This window comes from Pezoporus occidentalis, unplaced genomic scaffold (genome assembly GCF_034315485.1).
Source record: "Pezoporus occidentalis ecotype Australia unplaced genomic scaffold, CSIRO_AGI_Poc_V1 ctg144, whole genome shotgun sequence".
Taxonomy (NCBI): domain Eukaryota; kingdom Metazoa; phylum Chordata; class Aves; order Psittaciformes; family Psittacidae; genus Pezoporus; species Pezoporus occidentalis.
In genome coordinates, this window is record NW_026913252.1 from 112,746 (window position 1) to 131,983 (window position 19,238).

General features: G+C 43.2%; 1 protein-coding gene across 6 annotated transcripts in view; it reads left to right on the forward strand.

Annotated features, from left to right (window-relative positions):
• PTPRT (protein tyrosine phosphatase receptor type T) overlaps window positions 1-19,238 on the forward strand; it is a 278,660-nt gene that overhangs the window by 108,789 nt on the left and 150,633 nt on the right. For all 6 annotated transcript variants that reach the window (XM_062610067.1, XM_062610071.1, XM_062610066.1 and 3 more), the window contains exons 6-7: window positions 5,059-5,355; window positions 6,852-6,961. In XM_062610067.1, the coding sequence (XP_062466051.1) occupies window positions 5,059-5,355; window positions 6,852-6,961 (407 nt within the window). The remainder of the gene's footprint in view (window positions 1-5,058; window positions 5,356-6,851; window positions 6,962-19,238) is intronic.

Sequence of the window (19,238 nt, forward strand, 5' to 3'; positions counted from 1 at the left end):
CAGGAGGGTTGGAATTAGATGATCTTAAGGTACTTTCCAACCCAAACCATTCTGTGATTCTATGATTTGAGTTCATCAGCTTCAATGACACCTGTTTCTTTGGGTATGACTTGGGATTTAGTTGATTACAGGTATCTCAACAAACAGGCTGTTTGTTCTGCAGTGATTTTATTCTCAGTTTCCTTTTTCCCTTCTCTGTGTTGCAGTGTCTCTCAGAACATGCCTTTCCATCTAATTGCCTGCTTTCAGCCTTGTCTGCACTGACTTTGGAGAAGTGATGAGAACTGAACTCATTAAAAAAAAAAAACTAAAAATGAGATCCAAATATTAGGGTGATGTTCTTTGTGCAGAAAAGGATAAAGCCAAAACACTTCTACAGCACTGAAAGACCAGTGAATTCTGTTTAATCAGTGGTTTTATCTGTCATGTCTGAAAAGGCATTTCTAGTACGTTCAAGAGCACTGAAATGTGATGGGCAGCGGTATGTGCATTATGCTGCTCAGCAAAGGAGCTCTGTGACAGACGGCCACGCAGCACTGCAGGCATGGACAGGGTTGTCTGTCATCCTGAAATGTCCATGTATAGGACATAGGATGTGGGACGTTTATGGAACAATTTCTCTGTCAGGATCCTCAACAGTGAACAGCACACACTCTAGAGGGGTGGTTTTATGGCACACAAGAATTGTGGATTTAATGCAAACTCCTTGAACGCTTTTGCTTTGCTTATTTTGCTGTGGGTTTGGAGTAGGTGTTTCCCTAGGCTTGTTTCATCTGTGGAAATTTGAGGAGGAAGAGGAGGAATAGGGAATGAAAGAAGGATGGGGAAGGCTTCAGCTCTAATCTAAAGCATGGAGGAGAGGCATTGTCAGATTGTTTAAAAAGTACATTGAATTGTAAAAATAATTGATACAAGGGCCTGTAGGGACAGGCCAAGGAGAATGGCTTTAACCTGCCAGAGGGGAGACTGAGATGAGCTCTTAGGCAGAAGCTCTTCCCTGTGAGGGTGCTGAGGCGCTGGCACAGGGTGCCCAGAGAAGCTGTGGCTGCCCCATCCCTGGCAGTGTTCAAGGGCAGGTTGGACACAGGGGTTTGGAGCAAGCTGCTCTAGTGGAAGGTGTCCCTGCCTGTGGCAGGGGTTGGAGCTGGATGAGCTTTAAGGTCCCTTCCAACCCAAACCAGGCTGGGATTCTGTGAAACGACTGCTTGGTTTTCCAGCTGTAGAGCAAGAGCAATGTATTTGGAAAACACAAGGTTTATCCTAATCACCATCATAAGGAGTTTTGCTGCTGTTGTTTGACAAGTGGCCACTGTCTTGATTTGTCACGAGAATGAAATAGTCTGTGAAGTTCTCAACCTACTCTGATACCAATTTTATATTTTGTAAATTAAAATGGATTTCAGTATTTCCTGGGGTACAGAGAGAGGACTTACCATGCTGGTAGTTGGAAGAACACAAGTTTTGGTCTCATTATCAGCTACCAACACACCTAGTCTTGTCCTTGTCTTCTCCCAGTCTGCCTAGCAGAAAGGGATGGGGACCTTACCTGGGTGTTGGCCTGTTCTGGTGAGAGTGACTGGCTGATGAGCTTATGTGAGGGTGTGTTGAGGAGAAGGCAGGAATCATGCCTGTTTTCCTACTCTTTCTCCATCAGAAGGCATCAGTTGAGGGCTCACAGAAAGCTCTTGCCACACTCATTTTTCTTCTGTTTGTGCATTTGCAGTCTTTGTAACCTGCTGGGAAAACCAGGTCAGTCAGTGGACAACTGCACAGCTAATAAAGTGCCTCCTGCTCTCCATAGGTCAGGAGGCACGGACATGAGGACTCAGACTAGTAAGGGCACCTTCTGTGCTGTCTTTAGTGACAGCAATGACTTTTCCCAATTAGGCTCCTGCATCAGATAGTTAACCTGGGGGCAACAATTGTCTCTGTTTAACTTCATTGCTCAACTTGAGCTCATGTTCAAACCCCAGGGTTTCTCCATTGCTGCCTTTCCTCTCTGTTCTTCTCTTGATGGAGGGGTATAAAGCAAACACAATTGTTACTATTAATCTAAATCCCCCTTTGGTTTTCTGACTTCACAATGAGCAAGAAGGCTGCAGTGAACAAAAGGACATCTGTTACAATAAGGAAAAAAGGAAAACCGGCCATAAAAGTCGACTTCTCTCTAAAATTGTGATGGCAGAAAATGGCAGTCTCTGAAAACTGCACATCACTGCTGGGTCAGAAATCTGCTTCCCTGGGCTAAGAACAGAGAGTGCAGCTGGGAGATCCCTGGGAGAGCTTCATGGAATCCCAGCCTGGTTTGGGTTGGAAGGGACCTCAAAGCTCATCCAGCTCCAACCCCTGCCACAGGCAGGGACCCCTTCCACTAGAGCAGCTTGCTCCAAGCCCCTGTGTCCAACCTGGCCTTGAACACTGCCAGGGATGGGGCAGCCACAGCTTCTCTGGGCACCCTGTGGCAGCGCCTCCGCATCCTCACAGGGAAGAGCTTCTGCCTAAGAGCTCATCTCAGTCTCCCCTCTGGCAGCCTGCTGTCACTATGATCTGTACAGCATCATGGTCTCATTTTTTTGACTGGACTGAAAAATCTCACAGTTTAGTGCTATTGAACAGAGTACTTGGGAGAATGCGACATGTTCTGTGATTGTGTAGTGGGGTCTGGACTATGTTTGTGATCTGTATTTTAGCTTCTTGCTTTGGAACTAAATTCATCTGCAGTCTGGGTACTGTATTGAAAGGTTGTGTTGCAAAACCCCAGAAAGGCCTCAGGATGCGTCTTTTACAATAAATTTTGAGTAGAATTAGAAACTGGTTGATACAAGACAGCTCCAAGACTTACAGTTTTGGGTGTGAAAGGAAAGGGCAAATGTGAGATGAGCAAGCTAAAAACTGCAGGTATTCTTCCATAGTCCAGGTTTTGGACATCTGACTTGGTGAGATGATGCCGAATCAGAGTTGTTCCTTACCCACTAGTAAAGTCAGCGCATCTGACATCAGTAAACCAAACACCCTCAAATTACCCTTTCATTTCGTAACATGACTGACTTAAAGAAAATAACTGTAATTTAAAGAACAGTGTAGCATTAACCTGGAGGTTAATTGCCATCTTCAGCTACATCCTTGTCTTGGCATGAAATGTTTTTCCTGTCGCAACCACATTCTGTGTTGGGGTCTTGAGTGGATTACTTTGTGTAGAGTTTGGAAGGATGAGCATCTGCATCTGCTCTTGGTTTTCTTGCCTTTCGATATAGCTTGGAAGGAGGTTTGTGCTTACCTGTATAGGTTCAGAGGCTGAGACTTCACACAGTCATTCTTCTGTTCGCCTTATTTATCTATCCAAGTCATCTATAGAAAGGTTCTTTCATTGAGTTTATAATACAAAGAATAATTATCACCTAATGCTAAGTATATGTGTGTATACTGATGCATCCACACTTTCTAATTTCTAAATTATGATTATTTTGACAGACTACTAAAGAATCTCATTTAAGGTGTATTTTCTATATGTCAAGGAATTGACATGACTGATATGGAATCCTAAGCCAGTTGCTCGCTTCAGCCCACTGGTCCTTTCATATCCATCCTGTTTCAAAAGTGGCTGCATCTATATAAAAATTCTGAATTCTGTTTATTTTCGAGGTAGCTATTTTTCCAGTGCCGCTCACTAGGGTTTTCTTGGAAGTAATACAGAATATGCTGGTTATTATAGTGTATTTTCTGCTTATGCATTAGTAGATTGAAGTCAGTGCTGTGGGTGCTTTAGTTTCAAGAATTACTGGAAGGCTTTTTTTCACTTCAATTATCTTTCCAAGAAGCATAAGTAGCATTCTGGAGGCCTTATGACTTTTTTTGTTCCCATGAAACATTCTGTTCCTTTCATAGGTCGAAATTATGAGAGAATATTAGAAATAGGCGAAACACTGAATTGTGCTGGAAATCAGGAAAATTTCCATCAAATGATGTATTTTCTGATTCCCTTGCTTAGATCTATACTGAGCCAAAAAAACAAATGAGCCGTGCAAGTTGAGGAAATGTCAGATAAGCAAACGATGACATGGGTAATATTGCTACCATCTGACGGATTTCAGACACTGGTTTTACTCATCCTTCATTCTCTATATCCTCCTGTCTAGCAGTGCATGCATTTATGCTTTATATAAAGGACATTTGAGTTATGCTGTTAAAAATAAGTTAAGGAACAGCAGGTGAAAATGATTCCTCCACATGAATATTCAACTGTACCTCAGTCAAATACTGTGGAAGGGATGATAAAGAGCTGGTGGGGCCAAGGCGTTGATAGGATCTGAAAGGAAAGTTTTATTGGCAGAAGGTGGAGATGACTCAGAACATACCCAAGGAGCAGCGTGATCTACTCAGATGTGCCGTCGCCAGAGCATCCAAGGGTTTGGCAAATGGAGGTGGCAGTACACTGGGATGTTGGAAGTCTGACAGTCAGGCCCCTAATCCTGATTCTTACACTCCCGTGCTTTTGTCTCTGAGCAGAATGGGTTTAGGGTAGGCCGGAGAATGTAGGAGCTACATAGCTAAATTGAAAGCTGAGACTCGAGTTCATCCCTTCTCTGGCAGCCATTTCCATGTGTCTGTATCACTAGGGCTGGACTCACTGAGGTAGTTGGGCACTTCCAAGTGGATCACCTACCTTTCCGGGGGTTAGGGGTTTTTTGTTTGGTCTGGGGGCTTTTTTGGTTGTTTTCTGCTCCCCATTGTTTTAGTTAAGAATGAAGCAAGTGTGACTTTCACACCACTTACCTGATGGACTCATGCTGCCACTGCTGGAATCAGTGCAGTTTCACAGGAATCAGGAGCATGACCACTGATTCAAGGCCCTGTGACAGGGGAGTTTTCAGGGAAAACTCAGGAGCCAGTATGTATTTGTGGCTCTGACGTTCATTTCCCTGTCACTTACACGTTGTAAAGACAGGAACATTCAGAGCTGTGAAATACTCGAATACTCTGACAGGAAGCATATTATTGGATAGCTGACTTCTTTTAATGTCAAATTAATGAGTTTTTTCCTCTTTGCTTGCTCCACAGATCCTGTCCATGGACCACAGAACGTGGAGGTGGTTGATATCCGCTCCCGGCAGCTGACGTTGCAGTGGGAACCCTTTGGCTATGCGGTGACCCGCTGCCACAGCTACAATCTCACCGTCCAGTACCAGTATGTGTTTAACCAGCAAAAGTTTGAGGCAGAGGAACTCATCCAAACCTCGTCCCACTACACCTTGCGAGGTCTCCGGCCCTTCATGACCATCAGGCTGCGGTTGGCCCTCTCAAACCCTGAGGGTAAAATGGAGAGTGAGGAGCTGGTTGTGCAGACGGAGGAGGATGGTGAGTTGTGTTGGGTTTGCTTGTTCTGGGAGGAAGACTTAATATTTCCAAGCTGTAAATAACAACATAACTCTTTGCCCCATGAAGCTTACAAATGGATTCTCTGGATAGTGTGTGTTACACAGTATTTGTAAGTGTAAATAATTCCCATTCCACAGCTGTGGAATGAAACAGCATGGATCCCCAGGGTGCTTGGGAATAACAAATGCCAGTCTGAGCAGTCACCAAACAGCAGTAGCTTTAATTCTATAGAATCATAGAATAGTTTGGGTTGGAAGGGACCTTCAGAGTTCATCTAGTCCAACCCCCTGCAATGAACAGGGGCATCATCAGGTTGCCCAGAACTACATTCAGCCTGGCCTTGAGGTTGTGTTTTGAACTACCCAGGACTCACAGAGCATCATCCTTTCCATGGCAGTGGGGTTGGAACCAGATGATCTTAAGGTCCTTTCCAACCCGAACCATTCTGTGATTCTATGATATGGGCAAATGTAATTCTGGTATTTGTTGATTTTTCTTGTGCATGCACATCACTGTCCCATAAAAAGAAGTATAGCATCTTCTTTTCCACACTGTAGCTTTTCTTAATACTGATCTGGATGTAGTATTTTATGTATGTCTCAGAAGCTAAATTCATCCAGTGCTAACTCTTCCATTCTGGATAGAAAAGAACTGTTTTCCGGAAGTACTGATGGAAAGCTTTAAAGTGTTATTATCCCATCTGAGCTATTTCGAGGACTCTCACAGATGACAAGCCTCCATTCTGTCTAATGTGTTAAAGAAGAAGTTCTTCCTGTGCCAGAGCTGGAAGGAATTGCTGTCCTAAGTTTCTCCTGTTGAAAGTGGCTCTTGCAGCCCATTATATCATCCAGGGGGACATAAGAGGATGGCAGATCCTTCAGAAAAATGAACAGGGTTTTCATCAGCCAGGTTTGGGAGTGCATTTATTAGTTACCTTCCACAGCATTCAAGTTTTGCTTGAGTAGGTGGATTTTTTAGCTGGCCTTGTAGCCATAATGAAATATAAATTTTGCATTGTTACTTTGCTGAGGAAATCAATCTTTCATATTGATAAAGGTGTGCAGCCCAGTAGCATCTTTATGCCAAGGTGCAATCTGGCTGTTTAGGGGGATAGAACTTTATTGTGTGGGAGGAGAAGGACACATTAATTCCCTGCTGCTGTTGTGCTGCGCTTCAATAAGGACGAGCTGAAATTAGCTTCATATTTTCATGGATTATGATTTTATTTATCACTTAGTGGTTAGATGAGGGTGTTCCTATTTGACCCAGCGGTTAAGAATTGGCCTTTCATATGATTCAAACCTTGGCAATGATGGTGCCTTGAGTTTTTTGTGGGGTTTTTATTATATCTATTTAGCTATTTTGAGCTCTGAGCTCAGGCCTGGTGGCTTTTTGGTGTCCTCTGATGCATGTGCAGCTGGAGCTGTGGGAGCTTCTCACACAGATTTTTGGTGTTTTTTTTTTTCCCCCTGTAGTTCCTGGACCTGTTCCCTTGGAATCCATCCAGGGAGGACCTTTTGAAGAGAAGATCTATGTTCAGTGGAAGCCTCCAAATGAGACGAATGGCATCATTACACTCTATGAGGTGAGGAGAACAGATTGTTGTCAAGGAATACATGCCACAGGGCCCTTTTCATTTGTGTTTAAGCCAATCCTGAGCTCTGAGATTTCAGCAGGTGCTAAAAGAAGCCTGATTAAAATAGAGAAGCTTCTTCAAGATAGTCTGCTGCTATCACTGAAAGTTTTCCAGTTCAAAAGAGAGAAGATCTGTTGCAAAATGAGAGCCAAACATTCCCCCTGTCTCGGGTGTTCAGTTCCTGCCCTAATTTCATCTGCAGTATCTCCATGGTCAGTTTTCTTTCCTTCTCCTTTTCTCTTGAGGAAAACGTCAGTTAGGTTTTATACCTAAATACTGCAGTTAATTCCTCTCTGCCTTTCCAAAAGTCACACTACTTCCTGGCAAGCTCAGCAGAATGTAGCCATTAAGTCTTATCTTGCAGTGTTCTCACTGGATCTCTCAATGATAATCTGTCTAGCCCAGCTACTCTCCCTGCTTGCAGACAAAAGGCACAGCAGACTACAGGATGATCAGTGGCCATCCTGTGCTGAATGGGAAAACTAATGAATGTGATTAGAGTATATCAAAGGAGGTGCTTCTTGTTAAGGTAAGGAGGCGCTACTGTTGTCCTCTGCTTCTGGTGAGACCATCCGTAATGTTGGGCACACCAAATGTGTGGAGAAGGAATATAAAAGGCTGCTTTAGAGGATCATGTGAAATGGGAGATAGTCCTAGAAGAGAAGGTACGGGCACTTTTATTAAATAGCAGAAAGTGGAGCACCAGTGCTGGCTGAGCGTGTTTCAGTTTATAGGTTCAGCATCTATCACAAAGATTAGAAAAAGATGCTTTTATGGTCATGTAGGAATCCTCAGTGTGGGTTTGTGCAGCATTTTCTGGTACAGAGGGGAAGAAATGCTTTTTTGATTTCTTTTTTATGATGACTGAATGTAAAGACTTGCTTTGGAAAAGGTGTGGGTGCAAGAAACCACTCTGCCATCACCAGTGAGTTCTGCTCCTTTCCTCTTCCCTCCAGCTTCTCACTTTGGACCAACATGTCTTCTAACATGTCACTGCTAGATCTCCTCGCTGACACTGCCTTTTTCTGTCACATTGATGGTCGAATGGGAAAAATGAAGCAGGTTTCACACCAGTGAGCTCTTACACTACAGCGTGAGCTAGAGATACTGACTTTCTCTTGGGCATAAATGTAACTTGACTCTTGGGTCATCACTCCAGCTGGCTCACAAAGGGTAGATGGGATTTGATATGGCAAGACTTCATAAATAAGTTCCTCTCAGTAATTTCAGCCAGGCAATAACCCATGACTACATAAGGAGTCATTTTTTGTTGATACACTTTTGGCAGTCTGTGCAGGTTACATACTACCTGTCTGTACTAGAACAGAACTAACCCTTGCAATATTTTGAACATGTACTGCAGCCTGTCCCATGTCTGTGTAAGGAATTATGTACTAAAGCTGTCTGTATTTTTAAGGAATTAAGCTGAAGAGAATCAGTTGCAAATTCATTATGTTTCTGGCAACACAGGTGACCTATAATGAAACACGTTTAAAATAATCCAAGTCAAATGATGCAAAAATAACTCTTTTTAATTTTTAAAGAGGCAGTTTCCTACTAAAATATTGCCTTGGGCGCAGCTCATTGAAAGGACTTCAGCAATCTGAGTAGCTTTTCTGGGTGAGCAACTACATAGAGATACTTCAGTACCTCCTCGGTAGTGATGCCTCATGACAGTGCCTTTGCCCCTCCAGCCATATAACTGCTCAAGTCTCAGTGGAGACAAAGAGATTTTTCTTTCCGGATAATGATTCTGTGCATATTCAGCAGCTGAAGCCAAAGAGAAGTCAAGGTGAATTAGAACTCTTCCTCCTTTTCCTTCTCTCCCTCTGCTCCAAAGGGATGAAAATCCAAGTGTTAAAAACACCAGGAGAACCAGAGTGCCTGAAGGTTGTCAGGAATGAAATGTTTGCCTTTTCTGTCCCCTCTTACATGTAAAAATACATACAGAACATTCCCTGAAAGAGTGAGATCCTGCATCAAGGACTCATGTTCTGCCAGTGAGGAGGGGCACCAGAAACCAGGAAGGAGCAGAGGCAGGACACATGACCCACACTTGCCAAAGGCATATTCCATAGCATAGCACATCATGCCCAGTATAGAAACTGGGGGGAGTTGCATGGAAGGGGTGGATCACTGCTTGGGTCAGGCTGGGTATCAGTCAGTGCGTGGTGAGCAGTTGTATTGTGCGTTGCTTGTTTATTCTCAGTGCAGTTGTTAGGCTCTAGGTCTGTATCACAAGCAAATCTGTTCCAAGTAATGGAAGATCCTGGTTTTGAAATTGCTCAGTAAAGTTCAGGTCTTTGCACAGAAACATCTCATCCTGCAGTTGAAGTTCAATCTTCCTAAAAATACTGAGAGATTTCCACTGTTGTCCAGGTAGCTGCATCTTTTGTGTCTCTTGCTTAATCCCCAGCCTATCACAGCTACTTAAACCAGCACCTTTGTCTCTGCTGGGGTTTTTTAAAGATTTTGTGCTTTGTGTCTGGGACCAAAGTAATTCCTCAGCAGTAATGACCTCCAAGAGCCTTGTGGAACCTCATGCAGGTAACCTCACCCCATTGATCCAGCCTGCCCAGATCCCTCTGCAGAGCTTCCTACCCCCCCAGCAGATCAGCACTCCCACCCAACTTGGTGTCATCCACCAATGTGCTGAGAGTGCCCTTGATCCCCTCATCCAGATCATCAGTGAAGATATTAAACAGAACCAGCCCCAGTATTGAGCCCTGGGGAACACCACCAGTGACCAGCCACCAACTGGAATCAGCTCCTTTCAGCATCTCTCTTTGGGCCTGCCTACAGAGCCAGGTTTTTATCCAGCGAAAAGTACTAATGTCATAGAATCATAGGATGTTTAGGGTTGGAAAGGACCTTAAGATTATCTAGTTCCAATTCCCCTGCTCAGTAATGACTGAGCCTAAGCAAAATGGAAGGAACTTAACAAACCTTTTGGACTTACATAAATCTCTTCTATCCTTCACAATGATACTGTAAAAATAAATGTGGCAATAGCCTTGCACTTAAAACTGCTTTAACCCCCTGTGCGTTCAGCTGGGTACAGCCAGAGGTGGATTTTTAAACTAAGGAACTATCTAGAGCCCCAGATGAGTAGGTAATTGCTGTCTGTTTCTGGAAAGCAGAAAGCTCTTGTTCACAGGAACTCGGAAAGCTCCCAGAATTACAAGTCAGTTAATCAGTATGCTGAAAGGATTAGGGTACAAGCTGTGTGAAAGCAAGTGATGGTACAGCTCGTTCTGGGGTGCTGGAGAAGCACAGCAGAGCAGTTGAGAGCACGAGTGTATGCTGAGTCATCTGCAGTTGATCTGTCCAGTCAGGAAAGCCATGAGGGAGATGTGTAGCCTGCTCTTACAAGTAAGCCCTGCAGCGGAGAGGAAGCTTAAGAGCTCCAGTTACAGTAAAGTCCCCAGGTAGCTCCAGGGTGTGTAGGTACTTAGATGAGACAAACAGATCAGTCTGTGTTCAGAATCACGGCTGCACAGTGATAATGGATTTGCTGGTACGTTGGTTTAGGTGGAATGCTCTACAGAGCTGTTTTTGCAGGTGACATTCATGGAAGAGGTGTTACTACAGCTGTCTCTTGTAGCAAGCTGTGAGTGGCAGCATCTAATAATGTTGTAGTAAGTCCTGTTCCCCTTCAGTCCCCTGGCAGACTGAAAGCACCACAACTTGTATTCTTTTTATGCCAGTCCTGAAAAGCTGCTGTGCTTTAGAATCCCTAATAATGAAATGCTGCTTATTGTGCTGATATCATGTGGGAGTTCAGCTTCAAAGCCTTTGTGTGCAGAGACATGTAACAAAGATTCCATTTTTGTTCTTTTTTTCCTCCTATGCGTGTAAAGTCAAACCACTGTCAAACAGCAGAAAGACCCACGCTGTCATTGGAGAGTAGGAGCAAGCAACCTAATTTAAGGTCTTGGACCAGGGAGGTTGGAATTGGATGAACTTTAAGGTCCCTTCCAACCCAAATCAATCTGTGATTCTATGACCAGCTTTGGCACTTAAATTTTCCTGCTTTTAGTTGACATAAGGTTGTCTAAAGCATGTTTGTTCCATAATCCAAACTGAAGTGATTCAGATACATATTTTGTGCAAACTTGCATTGTAGTGATAGAACAAGGAGTGATGGGTTTAAACTGAAACAGGGGAAGTTCAGGTTAGGTATAAGGCAGAGGGTGCTGAGGCACTGGCACAGGATGCCCAGATGAGTGGTAAATGTTCCATCCCTGGCAGTGTTCAAGGTCAGGGTGGACAGAGCCTTGGGTGACATGGTCTGGTATGAGGTGTCCCTGCCCGTGGCACGGGGTTGGAACTGGATGAGCTTAAGGTCCTTTTCAAGCCAAACCAGTCTGTGAATCTGTGATTTTGAAAATGTAAGTTAAAATTGCATATTTATATCTGCATTTAACTGCCCAGTTGGGCAGCTGGAGGCTCGTAAGTGCACTCCATTGGTGATGTTGGCTTTCACCTTTGACAGTACGTTTTTTGTGTGTGACCTAATTCTTAGAATTGCCAGGTTTTAGAATATTTTGCCCTTAAAGGGAAAGAAGGGAAAAACTCACCCAGTATTCCTGTCATTTGTCACATTGTTATAAGCTATTCCAGTCCTAGAGGCATTTAAAAGGTGGCTACAATATCTTCAGCTCCTTGGCTGGAGAAACACTCTCAGGCTGTTGAAGTCCTTTTGGTAAGCCATGCCTGAAGGCAATGTTTAAGCAGCAAAGTGTCTTTTTAAGCAGTGTAAGGTATAGTCTAGTAATCACATTCTCTGTGACGTCCCATGTGGGTTGCACATCGGTCCTGGGGACAAATGATGATGCAGCTTCCAGCTAGCTAGTTTTCTCAGCCACTGTTCCTGAAATGTTGTTAAATCTCTATTTAGATGCCAGGAGTAATAATATAGTGGACTTCCATACACAAATTCAGGTCCTTAATGGGATGTTTGGAGCCTAGTTCCTCTAATCCCAGAGGATTTGAGTTTAAATTGCACTTCCTAGGTTACACATCCTCTTAGTTGCCATGTAAAATTGAAGTCTGCCCTTCAGCAGTTGCCAGTGCCATTTCTTCTCCATTGCTTCACTCTTTCCCAGCATGAGAGGTTGTGTACATGGGGACTGTCTCTTAGAGGGTCAGGAGTAAGGTCAGTATTTGGGGGATGCACTGCCTGCATTTGCAGTAGGTTGGAAACAAATTTCTTCCCCCTTTAACCCCTGAAAGTACATACTTACTGTAACACAGAGCATGATCTTTTGGTGTGGTAGCTACTCAGTGCATGCATACGTGTGCATTCCTATTTATAGCCCTTCCTTAAGCTATTCAGGAAACCTGACATTTTCAGGATAAAATCTTCCTTGCTAAAAGGTGTAGCCAGAAAAATAAAAGAAGGTTTCCTGAAAGGACTGAGAGCTCAACTTGGTGTTGGCAATTTTGGGGGTATTTAAAGGGTGGGTTTTGGTTAAGAAGAGTGAAAAATGGCTCCCCCAGGAAAGAAAGCAACAGCCAGGGAATCTTGTAACTGATTCTTATAAAGCTCTACAGCTGAAATAGTGGAAAGATGACAATTCAGGGAAATTGCCTTCAGTGAGAAGTGGCTTTGAATGTTCCCATGAAAATCAGTCATGTTACAGCTTCTAAATTGCATTCTGTGGATGCACGATACTCCTGGGACGAAGCTTGTTCACTTCAGCTCACCAGGCTGCACTGAGGGAAGTCCATGCTACAGGCAGCTGCTGCTGCATTTAGCTGAACATTAAGAGAACATTAAAGAGATGATATTAAGTGCTCAAAACCCAGGAAATGGTCAATTAAGATGGTATATTCAGTCATAGCTTTATCAGTCATCTGTACAGGCATTTGACAATGGTCTTCACACAATTGGGCATTATTCTCCCTTCATCTGCAGCACTAATGTTGTTTTCCCTTAACACTGGATTTATACAGTGTCTTGTGCTGCAGTATATTGTTTGTCCAGAGTCCATGAAAGTCAATTACATGAGGAATAAATGTTGTACTGCATCTGTATTGTGTTGAATTACTTTTTTAAAATAATCTAAAGATGCAACAAAACTGTGTGGCTGTGTTTAATCTGCTTAACTTCGGAACTGTCAGCTCTATGGTAGGCTGCATCATCCTCTCAATTACGTGTAAGCTGTGAGTATATAGCCAGCTAAAGGAGTTCTAAAAGAGTGAACTCTTTCAGAGTTAATGGCCTATAGTGCAGAACTGTACTGGAAGAGGGCTGGGCTTTCCAAGAGAAGCCCATCTGAATGGTTGCTGACTGCGGTATTTGCTGAGCGCTGGGTGGACGTGTTGGTTAGTTGCTGGAAGTGTCCTGGGCCCCACTCAGTAAGGATTCAGCCCTGAATTTGCAAAGTGAATGGTGCTGATTGCACTGATTTATTATCTGTCCTTGGCAATTGAGAAGGGCAGTAAATCTTAGAATCATGGAGCAGTTTGGGTTGGAAGGGGCCTTAAAGCTCATCCAGTTCCAATTCCCTGCCACAGGCAGGGACTCCTTCCACTAAAGTAGATTGCCCCAAGCCCCGTCCAACCTGGCCTTGAAAGAACCTGCTGTATCTTTGTTGCTGTTGTTTCTTCCCATCTTGTCCCAGTTAAACACAGCCTTAAAAGCAAAAATCTTGAATTGATTTCCTAATTAGGGATATCTCGCTGCATAAACACCTTACAGAGCTTTGAACAAACTTCTTCAAATTATATAGGATTCTTAATTGTGTGTTACTCGCTTAGTTACTTGCAAGATCCACTTCACTTGGAAGCATTTGTTGATGATGCTCTCTTAAATCTTATTATTTCCAGTAACATCTTGATGAGAAAATGAGAGGGGGTTTTTGAGAAACTCAGATGTCAGGGTTTTTAACGGGATGACAACCTCCAGGTAAACAGCACACTTGTGATATAAATAGTATGAATCAACTGTTTGAGAAAAGTGCTTGATCAAGCTTTCCAGAAATAAAAGCCTAATACGGTCCCTTGAGCACAGCATTTCCTTTGATTACCTTTTTATTGTTCTTTTGAAGCCAACAGACTTGCAGCGATATAAATCCCATGCAAATGAGAAAGTGTTTGGCTACCACAAAACTGTTTCTTCCTTAAAAGGAACTGAATTATTTTAGTGTGAGTGTTGGGCTCTTTCTAAGCCAAACTGAGTGGTAAGAACTGAACAACTCCCCCTTTTCCCCCCACCCAAAAATAGAACCCCAGCAATTTCTTCTTTCTTATAATAAAGTTCAAATGTTAAAAATGATTTTGGAGATACATGGACATCTTGTCTTTCTGCCTTCAATTCCTCTATTTTCTTTTCCAGGAAAAATATATTTTGGGCTTCTCTCTCTCTCTTCTTTCAGCCCTGCTGTTTCTCTGTATTGCTCATCCGGGAAAACAGTTGATTCTTAGTCCCATTTCTTCCATCTGATCTTCCAAGATCTAGTGCAGCTGGGCAGTTCTGGTAATACATATCAAGCTCTTTAACGGTTTCATATTTAGATGTTACAATACCTAGCTTACCAGAATGTGGTAGTTACCTAAATTGAAAGCAGACTACAGAGACAGGTCTGTGCTTCCTTCCTAGATGGGTTTTTCTGTTTCATCTAAAGTATCACTTAATTTAGCAAATAGATGGGATTGAAACAGGCAGAAGTGGTGGCTTTATCCTGTTAATTGGTGCAGCTGAGGCCCTGTGTAAAGGAGAACAGGCCAGTCAAGGTGATGTTTTCATCACTTTCTAAAGGACAAGATGCCAGTATTATGGTTCCTTTTTGGAAATTAATCTTACTGCTAGTCTTTCTGTGCTTCTCTTTAGGATCGTGCTGTGCAATGGACAGAATGGGTTTGGGTTTATTTTCCTGAGCCGTATTCTCATTACCAACCTCTGTCATTTTGAGTCCCTTGCCTCCATTTTTGCCTTCTCCTGTTGCTCTACCTGTTTGTTACTGGCTTGCCTGGTTTCTGCTTTCCTGCTGCCCCAGTGGTATCAGTATCACTGGCAGCAAGGACTGAACAGCTTTAGGAGTCCGATGGCTGCTGCAAGGTTGTAGCCCGGGGAGAACAGCTCACTTCATTTTGTTTCTAATTCAGTCACAGAATCCCACATTGGTTCGGTTTGGAAGAGACCTTAAAGCTCATCCAGTTCCAACCCCTTGCCATGGTCAGGGACACCTTCCACTAGAGCAGCTTGCTCCAAGCCCTGTCCAACCTGGCCTTGATTCAATTCAGTCATCATTCAGTTAATTAATCATAATTGATCATAATTCAATTCAGTCAAATAATTCAATCGCTTTTGTCTGGAATGGTGAAAAGTAACTTAGGGTGAGGCAGAGCTTTGGCTTGGAAAAGAAGCACAGGTGGATAGTTTAAGTGGCTAAAAATATGTGGTCTTACAATTATCATCTAAAGTAATAGCTAAGACTGATGCTTTATCTCTAAATGTGGCAAATCCATTTTGTAGGGTTGTGGTCTTGTTTCTGTTGTAGATGTAGATATAAGCAGATGTAGATGTAGAGTGAGCAGAGAACTGTTGTTAGTCCTGCAGTGTGTTGGATTGGTTTGTTCATTGCCCACAGCTCTTGTACACCCAGTGTAGCGTGGCCACCCAGCCCTGGGGCTTTCATCATCAGGAACTAACTGAGGCCCAAGTACGGAGCTGGAATAACTGCCTCAGTGCTGCAGTCCTATCAGAGCAATTCCTATAGTTGTCATTTTCTGCTATTAAACTGAACAATGAGGCTCACCAATAAAATAATATGAAATAACAGCTCATTAAAAACTCTCCTTAATATATAGCATGCTAATTAATGTCAGTGGGGTGCAAGCTTGAATGGCAGAATAGACTATAATGTTTAGAAAGTAGGTAAATTAAAGAAGATATTTTATCATTAATGACCTTTTAGTAAACCTAATGAAATCCTTAATGGCCCGAATACATTACTGAGGCGCTCCCAATTGCTTTGTTACCTACTCCATTCCTACTCCCTTTTTCATAGATATGAAATCTGGTTTTATTTATAGAAAACAAGAAGTCATAAAGCCCCAGGGAAATAGGAACAGGAAAAAGGAGATTAGGTGAAACTTCTCAGCACTGCTCTCCCTGTTCTTGGTCAAGAGAAAGGTTGGGTATGGGGTATAGAATCATATTATAACCTGTCTTGTATATGTGGCGTCTGTGTTTGTGTTCAGGTTTAATTAGCTCCATGTTTATGTGACTCTTAGTAATAGGTTACAGAGCAAATGGGGCTCTTTTATTCTTGGGGTCTCCCTGGGTTAAATTCCATATTTGGACCAAGAGCTGTGCCATGGCTTTTTATACCGTTACCAACCATCCTGTGCTTGTGCTGGGACTAAATTAAAAGACTTTGTTCTTCAGGGCTTTTAGTCTTTCACATGTTGCCAGCCTTAAATATAACTTGCAGAAATGCTGTTTAACTCTCCCTTAACGTTCTATCAAAAGAAGTAGTACAAGAATGGAAAAATGAAAGCCCTTTGCTTCCTCCCAGTTCCTGGGTGAAATGTAGTGGGCCAGGGAAGGATGTAAGTAGCAATAATTGCCTGGCTTAAACTGAGTTTTAAGAGGGAAAATGCACACATTCATCTGGTCATAAAGTACATTCTTTAGTTCTGAAGTCCAGCCCTGGAGAAGGATTGTTCGCTACCCTGTTCACTAACCCTTTCCTGTTCATTAGAAGATAACTTGCTTCAAATAATTCCTTTTGTGTAACATTTGGTACAATCAACTTTAGTCTTGCACCCCAAATGTCTGAAACTTTCTGATAAGATTGAAACTAATGCCCATCCCGGCTGCAATCCCAAGTCACCTGCAGAAGTATTTGTTCCTAAGAAGCACAGGCAATTGGTGAGTCCTGGAGAAAAGAGCCTGTGACTTGCTGTGTAATCAGGTTTCAATCAACTTTATAGAGCATTGAAATTGATTGTCCCCCTGACGTACTGAACACTTCAGAGCAGGTACTGTTCTGGAGAAGTTAATTCCTTATTTGGCTCCGAGCACACACCAAGAGAGCTTTGTGCTTCCCCTCCCATCCTCAGGAACCAAGGAGAACGGGAGCACAAATCACCTTGAAATCCGCATTGGAGAGCGGATTTCAGGGAGCATCAGCCAGCCCTGTTCTGTTTTCCTGTTTTGTTTTGCTGTTGGCTGCATCCAAGGGAGCTTGGATGAATGACAAAACCAGCAGTGGTGATGAGCAGGTGATCAAGCGCTATAGGAATCATAAAAGCCTGACACAAGGGAGAGCTGAGTGAGGGTTCAGTTAATGTGGTGCTCTTCAATATTCTGGCTGGCTTCTCTCTTCTTCTGGAGTTGAAGGAAAGGGGATGCTGTGAAAATACAGTCTTGAGGCAGTGAAGAATAATCCTCTTCAGATACCTGCAAAGGCAGTCTGGCCCTGTCTCCATAGTCAATTCCTGTTTCAAACTCCCTCATCTCAGGAGCGTTTTGGTCTTTCAACATAAGTGAAACTCCACCAGTGAAAATTCCAGGAGTTCCTTTTTAACCCAAGTCTCATCCTTGGAAGATTTAGTATCTCCAGTGTTTTGTATTTTGTGCTGAAATGTTGTCAGTTCAGGGTGACTCTTCAGCCTGAAAAGCTGCTTCTGCTAGAAGCGGTTCATTACTCCGTGAGCTTTTATGGGCTAACTTTTAAGTTCACAAGAAGGAATCAAAAAGAGCAAGGCTGCTGCTGTCACCCTTAAAAAGCTCCTACAAGGCCCTTGTCTCAGATAGAAACTCTGAGGAAGGACACAGACTAGAAAATACACAGTATTTATTTTTAATTGGCACAGGGTGCCCAGAGAAGCTGTGGCTGCCCCATCCCTGGCAGTGTTCAAGGCAAGGTTGGACATGGGCTTGGAGCAAGCTGCTCTAGTGGAAGGTGTCCCTGCCTGTGGCAGGGGGTTTGAACTGGATGAGCTTTCAGGTCCCTTCCAACCCAAACCATTCTATTAAAACGAAAGATAAAACCCTGCTGAAACAGCAGCAGGTGCTGTTTCTATCCAGATTGATGTTGGTTTCAGAATGATCTTTCCTTAAGGCTCATTTTGGTCCCTTTTCCAGGGTCAGACATGGTTCCCCAGACTGTAGGGGCCTTTGCTCCTCCATGAGATCCTGCACAGAATGGTTCCAAGTGTGAGTGCTGGTTGACCCAGGCTGCAGCACCCAGCTCTGTCTCTCCCTGGAATACTGGCAGCAGGGCAATGGAATGCTTTTTGCTCTTAGTGCTTGATAAGGTTCCATCCACTGAGCCAAAAGTTTTTTTCTGAGCCGTTTAACTTTACCAGTCTCTGTGACAGTGTTGAACTTGTGTTTAATTTAGAGGAAAACGAACCAGCATGTATATGGTGTTTCTGTTTTCTTATTTAGGACACAGACAAATCAGAAATCATTCAGGTTATCCAGACAAAAGTTACATCCTCGCCTACATATCATCCTTATTAAGGACAGACTCTGTGAACTCATCCCTGCTGCTGCTGAGCAAACACTGCTTGGTGGATGTAGCTCCATCTTTTTTCTGGGTATTATAATCTTTCTCATTATATTTTGTATAATCTGTCTTGTAATGCTCCACATTCCAGAAACACTCTTTTTTTTTCCACATTTCTCTCTACATTAGACCAGATTTCCAGCTAAATAGAACCAGAGCTCCTGCTTACAGAGCAGTGCCAGCAAGAGGCAGGTCTGTCACTCAGCTGACTGAAGTTCGAACAGCCTTGGCTTGGGCAGGAGTAATGAGGCACAGCCCTGGGCTAGAAATTACCAACGAGGGGAATTCATTCTGCTTTGCCTGAGGCAAAGGTCTGCTGTGCTGTCAGCTGAGTTTCTCAGGCTCTCACTTTTCTCTGTCATGGTAATAAGTATCCAGAAAGCTGCTTATGAAAGAGTTCTGAGGAAATCTCTTGTTACCTGCTACTAGTTTAACTTGTGTAATCTGAACAGCAGCAGCAGAGGGACATCTATTTCTAGCTGCTTTACTGACAGATTTAAATAAAGACCGTGGGCTTTTTGGACCTTTTGGAGCCTTTCTGGACCACGAGAATTCCCCGCAGCTGTAGTGGTTGCTAATAGCTGTTGTGGGAAGAACAATAGCTTCAAGAGTGACAGTTCTGTCTGTTGCATGGAGAGCTCGGTGTTTTCCTTTGTTACTCTGAGCTCCTCAGTGGCACAGGGAGAAAATGATGTCAA